Source organism: Microtus pennsylvanicus, chromosome 2 (genome assembly GCF_037038515.1).
Source record: "Microtus pennsylvanicus isolate mMicPen1 chromosome 2, mMicPen1.hap1, whole genome shotgun sequence".
Classification (NCBI taxonomy): Eukaryota; Metazoa; Chordata; class Mammalia; order Rodentia; family Cricetidae; genus Microtus; species Microtus pennsylvanicus.
This window is the reverse complement of record NC_134580.1, coordinates 91,946,656-91,959,121: the sequence shown is the minus strand read 5'-3', so window position 1 is coordinate 91,959,121 and position 12,466 is coordinate 91,946,656. Positions and strand designations below refer to the sequence as shown.

Genomic DNA, 12,466 nt, shown 5'->3' with positions numbered 1-12,466 from the left:
TAGGTGTCTCTTAATCCAATCAGGATGGCAACCACAGTTAACTAACACCATAACCATTTTCATTTATTCACTCAACAAGCCCTTAATGATAACCATGTGGATGCCAGGCACAAGCAGGAGGTTTCTGGGGTTTGCATCTGTGGACACTCTCCTTCTTGGAGCTTACATCTTTAGAGTATATGCAAATGACAGAAAAACAGATGTGCAAACCAAACAATATATTGAGCCCTGTGTAAAGCTAAAAATAACACACGGTGAGAAAGTAGAAGAACAAATCTGAGAGCAAATAACAAGGATGGACAAGGTTGTACCTTTGATATTTGGCATTGCAGATAGGAAGATGGGTAGGTAGAAGATAGATAGACAGACAGACAGACAGACAGACAGACAGAGTTATAATCTCAGCAGGACAACTGTCATTTGAAATTAGGAACCCTGAAGTGCTTCTAGGGGCCGACAGGTCCCTCTGCTGGCAAGCGGAAGAGTACATTTCCCGGGAATTAAGTTTGTCTATGCTTATTTCTTTGTGCTTCTACCATCATCTACCTGCCCCTTACTCAAAATATGTTTCTTGTGTTTCTGTGCACGTGCTGGAGTACAGATCACATCTTGCTCGGGAAACGGCATGAATATACATAACATCGAGTGGAGACGAGGATATGGACGGAACAATGAGCAAGCACGGCCACTGTTTTACGTACAACAGGCTTTATTCAGTTCCTTTTGCGTATGTCCTGGTGAGTATGACAGATTGCCACATGGATAAGGGTCATTTTGAGTCATGTGATATTGCAGTTAACCAACTCAGAATCATAAACCTTTTCACGGCATTATGGCCCCCCTGGCCTGACTATTCATTGTGAGGTGAACAAGATCGTAGCTGGCTTGGACCTTTCCAATGCTGTAGTCGAGAAGATGCTTAGGTGCAATAAATGTGAGCTTTTAGGTACTGGATTTCAGGTTATAGACACTATTTCCTGAGACTTTGAAAAGGACAAGTTAACATCTTTATTCTTGGCAAATATGATTTTATGTCTAGGAGGTGAAAAGGATATGCTCTTAACTGACCGTGTTGGCAGTGAGGGTTTGCCTAGCTGTGAGTTTGATGCCTCCTATCAGATCTTGCTCCAGTTCCCTCACGTGAACGTTAATGTCTCCGGCTCCATCAGCCTGAGGAATCTGTTCAACAGGACAACAGCACAGGGCCAAGCAAATTCCATTCACAATCAGACTTGGATTCAGAATGACATCTCATTCAGAAACCAGTGTCAGTCAAGGACTCTACAGGAATAATTTAATAGCATAGCTTCTGGTTATGTTGCTGTATTCATCAGGTATATATTATTACATGAAGAAATGACATGGAAATTAGTGTTTTAGAACTTAGGAGCCAACTGTGTAGAGCATAACTGTCTTAGTTAGGGTTTCTATTGCTGTGAAGAGACACTATGACCACAGCAACTCTTACAAGGAAAAAATTTAATTGAGGGGGCTCGCTTACAGTTTCAGAGGTTCAGTCCATTATCATCATGATGGGGAGCATGGTGGCGTGCAGGAAGACATGGTGCCAGAGTAGGAGCTGAGAGTCTTACATTTTGCAGGCAACAGGAAGTTGACCCTCGGTAGTAAACTGAGCATAGGAAACCTCAAAGCCCACCCCCACAGTGACACACTTCCTCCAACAAGGCCATACCCACTCCAACAAAGCCTCCTAATAGTGCCACTCACTATGAGATTATGAGGGCCAATGACATCCAAAACTACCACAGTAACATAGGAGTTTGTGGCAGAGAAAAGTTTATAATCATACACATAAGATATATAATTCTGTGATGCTATGGTTAGGGTTTTAAATGATGAAATGAGAGATCATGTTTGCTTCACATACACAATGTTCTTGACCAGAGTAGCAAAGGTTCAGACGAACTAAAATCTTGCTCACTTCACAATGACTATTGAGTCCAATGGGACTGTAATGCCATGGAAAAGTGTATGGTCCTGAGTTGGTAACTGCTACATCACATGACTCAAATGCCACTTATCTATATGACAATCTGCCATACTCAGTGACACATACGTAAAAGGAACTGAACAGTGTTTCAGGTGATGTTGAAAGTTGGAAAATTCATATCCACATTGTTAGATTAAAATCTCATCTCCCAGGGATTTACCAAGAGCGTGAGAAGCACAAGTTAAAAGCAAAACTCTTATACCACAGTTGGTGAACTTTCTCATTCCAAGGATTACATGGTAGTTTCTCATCAAAAGACTATCAAATCATGATCTAAAGTTTCTTTCTAAAAGGTTCTAAAGCCAATGAAAACTTTTAATCTCAATAGTAGGCCTTTCAAACACCAGAAGGTGCTTGAAACTGTTCCAAACTGCCATCAGCTATAATATTGTTCAAGTTTAATATTCACACTGACATGCTTGGTTCTATCATTAAGTCAAAAATATTTGTTCAGGTCAGCCTATTTGAATACTCTGTGACTGTCATTTACTTAAAATGTTTTATTATCTTTAATAAACTCAATTGTTTTGTAATGTAGGAAAATCTCAATCTTCTACCAAATCCACTTTGAAAGGAAAAGTAGTGTAAGAAAAGGACTTCCGTGTCTTTAGGAACCTTCTCCTGAGTAGCAGCAGAGACAAATGACTTTGAGCGACAGGGGCTAACACCTTAAGGAAAGGGTTGTTTCAGAGTGCTTGTGCCATTAAACCCATGTTCCACTATACCAAAACCCCTTCATGTTATAAGTGGCACATCCAAGTACAGGTTTACATTTAGTTGATGGATAAATAAAGGGAATATTGTTTTAATGTAAACTACAAAAAGCATGATGCCTTTTGGTCTACTTTTTATTTATATACATTTCTTGTATACAAATAAAACTTATTAGTTTTAAAATTATAATAAAAGGGGGCTATAGAGATTGCTCAGTGGTTAAGGGCACTTGTTGCTTTTGCAGAGAACCTGGACTCAGTTCCCAGAACCAACATGGTGATTAACAATAGCTATAACTCCATTCCGGTAAGACCAATGTTTTCTTGATTCACCCAGGTATTGCATGTGTATGGTGCACAGGCATACAGGCATATAGAACATCCATACACACAAAATAAAAATAAACAAATCTTTTAAAGCTTACTCTAAGAAGCATTTTATTTAGTAAGTCATCTTTCTAGGCTTCAGGTTCTGGAGATTATTTTTATTCATATGCCTTTCTGGGGAACTAATATGAAAGACAAAATTTTTAATATAGAAATCAAGGTGGGATTTTTCTCCCTTCTCTCAATTCAAGTTTTTTGTAGCCAGTCTATGCATCAGTCTCTTTAGATGCTCTTATTTAAAAAGGCAACAAAGATAACAAAGTGAAATGCTATCATTTGAAGAAGGAAGTGTGTGCATGTGTGTGCGTGTGTGTGTGTACAGGGGGGCAATGGCAAAAATCAAGTGGTTACTATATGTTTTCCTATATAGGCATATTCAATATAAAGAATAAGAAATGATTGAATCCATACATCAAATATCTTGTATATTAATGAAGGAATAAACCTAGACAAAAATCCTCAGTGCCTACTAACCTCATTATCCACTCAATACTAACTTTGAAGAAATCATGTAAATATAACATATGGCATGTACAGCATCTATGAAGAATTCCTCTTTTACCTACTGTAAATCTAGACCAAACCAACACTGCACAGGAAACACAGAGGATAGATGAATGTGAGAGATAAAACATGCTAGGGTGATTGGCAAAATATCGAAGTGGGAAACTGTAAGACAAGTGAGTGGGTTTCCTCAACAAATAAACTGCCAAGGTAACACTCAAAATGAAAACAGGGAGCAGCATTGTTTGTCATAGCCAGAACCTGGAAACAATCTAAATGCCCCTCAACTGAAGAATGGATAAGGAAAATGTGGTACATTTACGCAATGGAGTACTACGCAGCAGAAAAAAATAACGACATCTTGAATTTTGCAGGCAAATGGATGGAGCTAGAAAACATTATTTTGAGTGAGGTAACCCAGACACAGAAAGACAATTATTATAAGTGGTTTTTAAACATAAAGCAAAGAAAACCAGCCCACAAATCACAGTCCCAGAGAACCTAGACAACAATGAGGACCCTAAGAGAGACATACATGAGTCTAATATACATGAGAAGTAGAAAAAGACAAGATCTCCTGAGTAAATTGGGAGCATGGAGATCTTGGGGGAGGGTCAAAGGGGGAAGGAGAGAGACAGGGAGGGGAGCAGAGAAAAAATGTAGATTTCAATAAAAATAGTAATAATAAATAAAGATACTGAAAAATTTGTTAATCAATTTCAAGACAAGAGAACGGTGATACAGTTGTATTTTGGGAAAATCCCTTCACCTTTTATTGGTAGTACTAATGGTTTTGCAAGATAAGTTACAAAATGACTGAGACATGTTTTTCATAAATATCTAGCTAGTAGAGGGACTGCCTATATCAAACGAAAGTAACAACGGATGTTTAACTGGATGTCAGTTACCAGACAGTCTAACTTTTAGGTGTTTTGGAAAATTTTCACAACAGAATGTTCAGAGAGATTTCAGAGGAGGACTGTTAGAAGAGAGTAGAAAGTGGACTAGCTGGAAATGCAGGATGGATGATGTAGGCAACAGGGAGAAATAAGACATACCTCATATACCCATACAAAAATGTCAAGATGAAGCCGCACTCGGATAGAATTAGCATGCATGGAAAGCTATGGAGAACTTGAAGGCTAGAGGGAAATGACAGAAAGGACTTACCCTGCTGGATGTCTTTCATTTCTAAATGTAAACTAGATATCAAGATTCCCACAGTTTGAGATCGTTTTCCATCCAATAACTTGATGATCTATAATTTTAAAGTAAAAAGAGAAAAATACAAGCTCAAATGATCATGCAATCCTTCAGGAAAAAAAAACACCAAGACTTTAAGACTTTTTGATATATTGATGCACTAAGGGAAAATATTGACAGTATCACAGGCACTTGACTTAATGCTTAAATTCAAAGTAGCATATCTACATTACAATCCAAAAATAAAAAAAATGCCATGCAGAATTCATCTGGTCTAACACAAACATCAAACATCTTTAGATTATTTTACTCTGATTTTTTCTTTTATGTTTTAAAATAATTTGCTTTACCATATAGACCAGATTGGTCTAGGACTTACAACCTTTAGCCTCAGCCTCCTGAGAGGAGAGGTTAAAAGGAATGTGCCACCACTCCTGGCTACTTTGACCTCTTCAAACACAAGGGGCCAAGAGAACAAGACATGGATTCCGGCTGCTGCTAGGTAAAAGCAAGCTATCCCAGCTAACCCACCACCATTATTCAGGCTGCCACAGGGGTGGGAAGGATGTTACCACAGAAAGCTTTCCTTGGTTAGAGAGTGTTACCTGTCACTGAGCTCACAGGTTATGTTTCTTCTGATGTTGGTTTTGCTCCCCAAACAGGGAAGGAGACAAGTTAGAGTATTTTTAGGCTTTGCCCCTACATATGTACTAAATTCTCTTTATGCTTCTAACGAGACCCTCATCCACATCTCTAAGTTTTTACTTATCCACTCTTTCGTTGTGGAATGAATCAGATCCCCCTTCAAGAATAGACAAAAATGGAAAGAATACAATGAATACACACTTATATGACTCAGAGCCTCTTTGTTGAACATTATTTTTTCTCAGTTTTGAAAGCTTCATTCTATTTGATTTTGGATTATTACCACAGAAATCCCACAGAAGAAACACACTATATTAAAAACCCTCAAGTATATACAATAGTATGACTCATACTGCTAACTACATGTCTATCATTCTACATCCTATCTCTGAAACCTTTTTTATCTTGAATGACAACCTCCCAATACTTCCATCCCCCATCAAAAATCACATTCTTCACCATTGAGGGTGTATTAATTAGTTAGCTAAATATGGTGGTTTGAATAGGAATGCCCCCATAGACTCAAATATTTGAATTCTTGATAGAGAGTAACGCTACTTGAAAGAGATTAGGAGGTGTGGCCTTGTTGGAGGAAGCTGGGGTTTCCAATGCTCAAGCCAGGGCCAGAGTCTTGCTCTCTTCCTGCTGCCTGCCTACCCAGATGTAGAACTCTCAACTATCTCTTCAGCACCATGTCTACCTGAGAGCTGCCATTCTTCCTGCCTCAATGCTAATGAACTGATCCTTTGAAACTGTAAGCCAGTCCCAATTTAATGCTTTCCTTTATTAAGAGATGCTGTAGTCACAGTGTCTCTTCATAGCAATAGAACAATGATAAAGATATTAACTAATTAGTTTGCTAATTAACTGATTAATTTTTCTTGCCTAGAACTAGATAGATCCTCTACTACTATATTAATTGAGGTTGTGATACTGAGCACCAATGACTTGTTCCTGATTTCAGCAACAAAAGTTTCAGTTGTTCACCGTTGGTTAGGATGCATCTTCAAGCTTTAAAAACATAATCTTTATTATGCTCAAGCAATCTCCTTCCTTTTGTTATCAGTTCAGTAAGCCTTTTTTTTTAAATCACAAAATGTGTTGTGCTAGTTAGTTTTTTTTTTTTGACAATGTAACACTTTTAAATTCAGTTTAGAAAGAAGAACTCAGTTCAGAAAATGCCTCCATCAGATTGACCTGTAGTCAAGAATACAGGAAACTTTCTTGATTATTGATTGATGAGGAAGGGCCTAGCCCAGTGCTAACCTTGAACAGGTGGTCCTAACTTGTACAAGAAAGCAACCTTAGCAAGCCATGAGGAGAAAGCTAGTAAGCAGCATTTCTCTGTGATCCCTGCTTCAGTTCCTCCCTCTGGGTTTCTACCTTGACTTCCTGCCCTGACTTTCTTTGGTGATACACTGGTAGCTTTTGGTCATGGTGTTTTATCACAGCAATAAAACCCTAACACTGATGTCAAACTTTGTCAAGTGTTCTATGTTTTTTGAGACGAATATGTGATCTTTATTCTTTGCTTTGTTAATGTATCTGAATCACACACACACAAATCTTCAGGCATACACACAAACACATATGGAGGGAGGGAGAAAGGGGGAGAGAGAGAGAGAAGGAGAGAGAGAGAGAGAGAGAGAGAGAGAGAGAGAGAGAGAGAGAGAGAGAGAGAGAGAGAGATATCAAGCACCAGCCATTTGAGCATCATAGTGGTAAGCCCTGTGTTATTATAACATATGATCTGTCTAATGCCATCTTGGATTTGGCTTGCTAGTATTTTGTTGGTGATATTCATCTATATTAACCAGGGTCAATGCTGCTTTTCATTTCTTGCAGTGTCTTTGGTATCAGAGAAATCCTCACTTCATAAAAATAAATCTATCTTCAAGGGTTCCAATTTCAGATTTTTGAAGAGTTTGAGAAACAATGTCCTGGACTTTTTCAAGTGTTTGGCAGACTTGTCCACTGTTTTCCCTTCTGAGAGATGCTGGAGTTCTGGATCAATTCTCAATAATGGCTGGTTAGACTTTCTGTTTCATAATGATACTGCCTAGGTGGGTTACAAGTTTGTAGGAATTGGTCCATGTCATCCAGGTTACTCAAATTTTGACATATCAGATATGGATACACACACACACACACACACACACACACACACATATATATATAATTATTCACATTGGTTTCTTATATTTGTTCTCTCTGTGGTATCAGTTATAAAGTCTGTGCTTTTGTTTTTGATTTCACATATTTGGAGCGACTTTCTTCTTTCTCTTTTCAGTTAAAGATATGTCAGCTTTGTTTATCATGAAAAAAGCAGTTTCAAATATTTTTGGCATGTTTCCAATACTTCCGTTATGTACTCATGTTCAAATGCTTACTACTTCACCCTTCTGTGGACTTTGGTCTTAGTTTGTTCGAGTCACACAATGTATGGAGTGATATTGTTAGGATATTTTTCATTGCACTCGTTCATCCCTATAAACCTTTCGTTAGTGCTATTTTGGGATCGTGTAAGGTTCAGTATGCTGTGTTTTGTTTTTGCTTATCTCAAGCAACCTTTCTATTTTCCTTTGAGTTTCTTCTTTAACTCACCGGTTGCTCAGAAGCGTGTTGTTTCTGATTTTTCTAGTTTTCCTTCTTCTATTACTGCCAGTTCATTTCATTGCTGTCACGAAAGCTATTTGGTATGGCTTCAACATCTCAAATTTGTTGAGACTTATTTTGTGACATAAAATTCTCTCAACCTTGGACAATGTTCCAATTGAAAAGAACGTATGCCCCATTCCTGTCAGTAGAATGTATTGTAGAATCACCCCTGGGCATCCACAGGGAACTGACACCAGGGCCATCACAAATACTCAAACCTACCAATGCTCTAGCCTTTTACTGGATTCTTAGCAATTACTTATACTGCCATTGTAATATAAATTGCACATAGATCTTTGTTATACAGTATTGTTCTGGGTATAATGGCAAGAAATACATTGGCTTGTGTTCAACACAACTATCAGTCCAACTAGGTGAACAAAAGGCAAATAAAACTGTGCTCTATTATTTCAGGAGAGACTAAGGATGTAAAAAGGCTACAGTAGACCATTCCAACCTGTCACCCTGTGCACAGGGGCCCAGCACAGTATCTGCCATTCAAGCTTTGCTTTCTGGTTCTTCTGGGGTTAAAGTTCAGTTTATTTCATATGGTTGGCGCTGATGTTTTGCATGTGCATAGTTATAAGTATGATATTTTTTGGTGGGTTGGCTATTTTATCACTACATACTATCTGTCTTTTGTAACAGTTTTTTGACTTAACGTCTATTTCTAGAGTCATACTTTATATGATCATTTGGCTTCTGTTTTTTTCTTAGCTAAGGATTTTTCAGTTTTACTGATCTTTAAAAGAGCAATACTTAAGTCGTCTTTTTCTATACTTTTTCACTTCCATTCCCTAAGTGTGTTCCTATGTCTGAAGTGGATCTCTTGTGGAAAGCATACTGCTCAGCTTTTTATTTTGTTGACTCTGTCAGCAACTCTGTCTTCTGATTGAGAAAACTCATCTATTTCCATTTAAAGTCCTTGTTGATAGAGACTTACTGGGCCCATTTGTTAACCTCTTTGGTTCTGTAACTTGTCACCCTTTTCTTCTCAGACTACTCTTTGGTCTTGTTCACTTCTTACAGTGATATGCTTTGGTTCCCTTCTTATTTTCTATGAAGGGCCTCTTGTTCAAACACTGTATGGTTAGCTCAGCCTTTACTTTAAATGCCTTATGCTTGTAACAGTCTGCTCTAAATTAATCACTCACATACAAGACTCCTACTCTTTTACTTCTTCACGTCCCTGTACTTTGTTACTGGTGTCACGAGCTACAAACTTCTGATTGTGCATTCAAGAATGCATTGTGGTTAAGCTTTTTATACCATTCTCTAAAGTCCCATGGAATTGGTTAAAATGATTTACGCACAGCCAATAAGTGTATTATATTTGTTTAGATATTTTCGTGTTTCGTGGCAGGACCTCTTAATGAGCTGCAGGGTTTTGCAGCTAAAGCTGAGTCAGGAAGCCTCTCTTAGATGAGGCTCTTGCTTGCCTCTAGGAAGCAGAGTAGACCCGAGAAATTGCTGCTACCACGTCGGGCGCCATTCTGTTGTAATAGGAGCGGTGGGGCTGCGTCCCCAGCACCCCGGCCGCCTGCTAGCTTATGCCTCGAAATAATTACACGGACACTGTATTCTTTTAAACACTGCTTGGCCCACTAGCTCTAGCCTCTTACGGGCTAATTCTCGCACCTGGACTAGCCCATTTCTAATAATGTGTAGCACCGAGGTGTGCTTACCAGGAAGATTCTAGCCTACGTCCATCCTGGGTCATTGTGTGTGCCTCAGAGAGCAGAGCTATCACGTCTACCCGGGAGAGGGGAGCATGGCATCTCACCAGCAAGCTTTGTACGCACATGCTTGTCTGTGTGTTTGTTTCAGCCTACAGAACAAGCATCTGCCTCGTTTTGTGTAGAGCTCATCACTAAGCCAGTGTTGAATGGCTTCTGCGGCTGCTGCTCATCTTTGTCTACTTCCCTTCACACCTGAGGGAGAGTTTGCCTGCACACATTACTATTGGCTAGGAGTTTTTCTTCCGGTATTTGAAATACGGCATCTTTTAGGCCAAGAAGCCATGACTGGGAAATTCACTGACAGTTATGGCAGTACGCCTTTTCAGGTAACAAGTAGCTTTTGTGTTGTGTCCAAAATTATTTCTCTGCTTTTACCTTCTGAAAATTTGATTACAGTCTATCTTGCTGTGTCTTATCAAGTTCTCTTCATTGGGACACTCAGATTTAGGAAGCTCATCTCCATACCTACATCCAGGCCACCTTCTTTGGTCAAATGTGCAGTCTGTTCCTCCTCTCCCAGCTTCTCCAATTATGTGCTGTTTGGTTTGCTTGGTGACATCCTTTATCCACATGGACTTTCTTCACTTTTTTTTCATTTTTTTCTCTTTTTTAATTTTCAATTCTCCAATCGTCCCCTCTGCCTGGTGAACGAGCTGCTGGTGCTCTGTAGCAATTTTTCAACTCAGTGATTATGTTTAACCACTTCCCAGTGTCTATTCACTTGTTTCAAATGCTTTTTTATCTCGGCTAATCACTCACCCTACCCCTGCCTCACTTTCCCCAGCTCCCTGAACATCACTGTCTCACTTACCTGGAATTATTTGTTAAGTGCATCATGTGTGTTTGCAACTACAAACTCACTTCTGGAATTTGTTTTGTACCTTCGCTAGGTACTAGTCTCTGTGTTTCTCTGTACGCCTTGTTACTTTGGACTGGTGTTTTTATGGGGAAAAAGTCATTTTCCCCAGTCCTTAGCTTTACAGATTGGTTTCAGTAGGGAAAGTCTCCTGAAGCAAGCCAACGTGAGTAAGAATTCTTAGACCCATGGACGAGCATTCCGCAGACATATGAATTCCCAAGCTCCCAATGAAAGAGGTCTTAATGGCTTCCCCATGCTCTAATTCTTCTTTCTCTGTTGTCTAGAGCACCATCACTTCTCTAGAGACGTGAAAACACTCCCAATTCATTTTTGTTCTCATCATCCCCCGAGCATCTAGAGGATGTCAGATCCTATGAACAAAATGAGTTGAGTAAGAAAGAAACCAGCTGAGTTAAAAAAAAAAGGAACACTGTATGCAACCTCCACTCTTCCCTTTCCTATAACCCATTGGGGAAGTCACTAAGCTATGCTGGCTTGCCTGTACACCACAGGTGCTCTGCAGCAACGGTCAGCCACCCAGCCAGCTCTTTCTTGTTCCCAGTAGTCCCTGCTCATGCACAGAATGCTGGGTTTGTCAGCACTCTTAAGTCAGGAAGACAGAAACCAGTCCCTGGGCAGCCCTCCAAAAAGCCAGAGCACTGATTGCATGCTCCAATATTTTCATCCCAAGGGAGAAACCAGGAGTTAGGGGTTTACTCCAACCCACTCGATGTTGAGAAAAGGGAAGGGTAAGTGGAAAATAAGTCCATGCTAGTTAGCACAGTCATTTTTGCCTTCAGCTTCCCCCAACTTGACATCTTCTCTTCTCTGATTCAGACACAACGGACCCTGGTCTTTCGGGTGTCTCCTGAGTAGAATTGACACAAATGGCCATTTTTTCCATTGCCCTATCTAGAGAACCTAAGAGTGTTCTGTAGACTACTGTGCAGTGAGCAGGGAGGGCAGACTCCAATGTGAAGATGCTACACATTTTCCTAGCAGTTTTATTGTGATACTCTTTAGGGACACACTTAACCAATTTCTGGATTTCTCATGAAGAAAACTGGTATCTATATGGGAGAGGGAGGGTCTGGGTGCTTTCTATTTTGCCATCTTGATATCATGATATGTTTCTGAGAGGTGGATAGACATAGAAATAGAGGTGAATTAAAAGTGGCTGGTATACACTAGGCATGGTGCCCAACCCCAGGTAGCTTACCTGCCTACAGTGAGATCATGAACCATGGTATTGAGGCTGAGTCAGGCCACATTGCAAGGGGCCTGGCTTCTCCCTCATAGTTGGAGAACAGCATCAAATGAACTACAATTCGAAATGTAGAGGACAGAAAGGAAAGGGGGAGAGGAAATATATATTTTAAAATACCTTTCATTATCCCAGTTGTGTCAAAGGATGAAAAGAAAACAAACGGAAACAAAACAAAACCTACACAAACCTTAGACAACTTCTAAGCAGAGCAAAAGAAACTGCTGCACATATTTTGATCAGTTCACACTACAGTTATGAAAACCAGAGTTCAAATACCCAGAGGCCATGTAAAAACCCAGGCATAGTAATGTGTGCGTTTAATCCTAGCACTAGGGAGGCAGAGACAAGAAGACCCTGGGGCTTGCTGAAGATGTACTTATTTAGAGAAGGATCCTGAAGATGACTGTGCTATCAGTCTCTGGGGAACCCCAAAACAATTCTCAAAGTGTTACCATTTTCCTACAGAACCAGTCCAAAGTC

At 39.6% G+C, this 12,466-nt stretch overlaps 1 protein-coding gene across 4 annotated transcripts in view; it reads right to left on the bottom strand.

The window, feature by feature from the left end:
- Positions 1 to 12,466, bottom strand: part of Fmn1 (formin 1) — a 369,449-nt gene that overhangs the window by 141,672 nt on the left and 215,311 nt on the right. For all 4 annotated transcript variants that reach the window (XM_075961724.1, XM_075961725.1, XM_075961726.1 and 1 more), the window contains one exon: positions 4,786 to 4,873. In XM_075961724.1, coding sequence (XP_075817839.1) covers positions 4,786 to 4,873 — 88 coding nt within the window. The remainder of the gene's footprint in view (positions 1 to 4,785; positions 4,874 to 12,466) is intronic.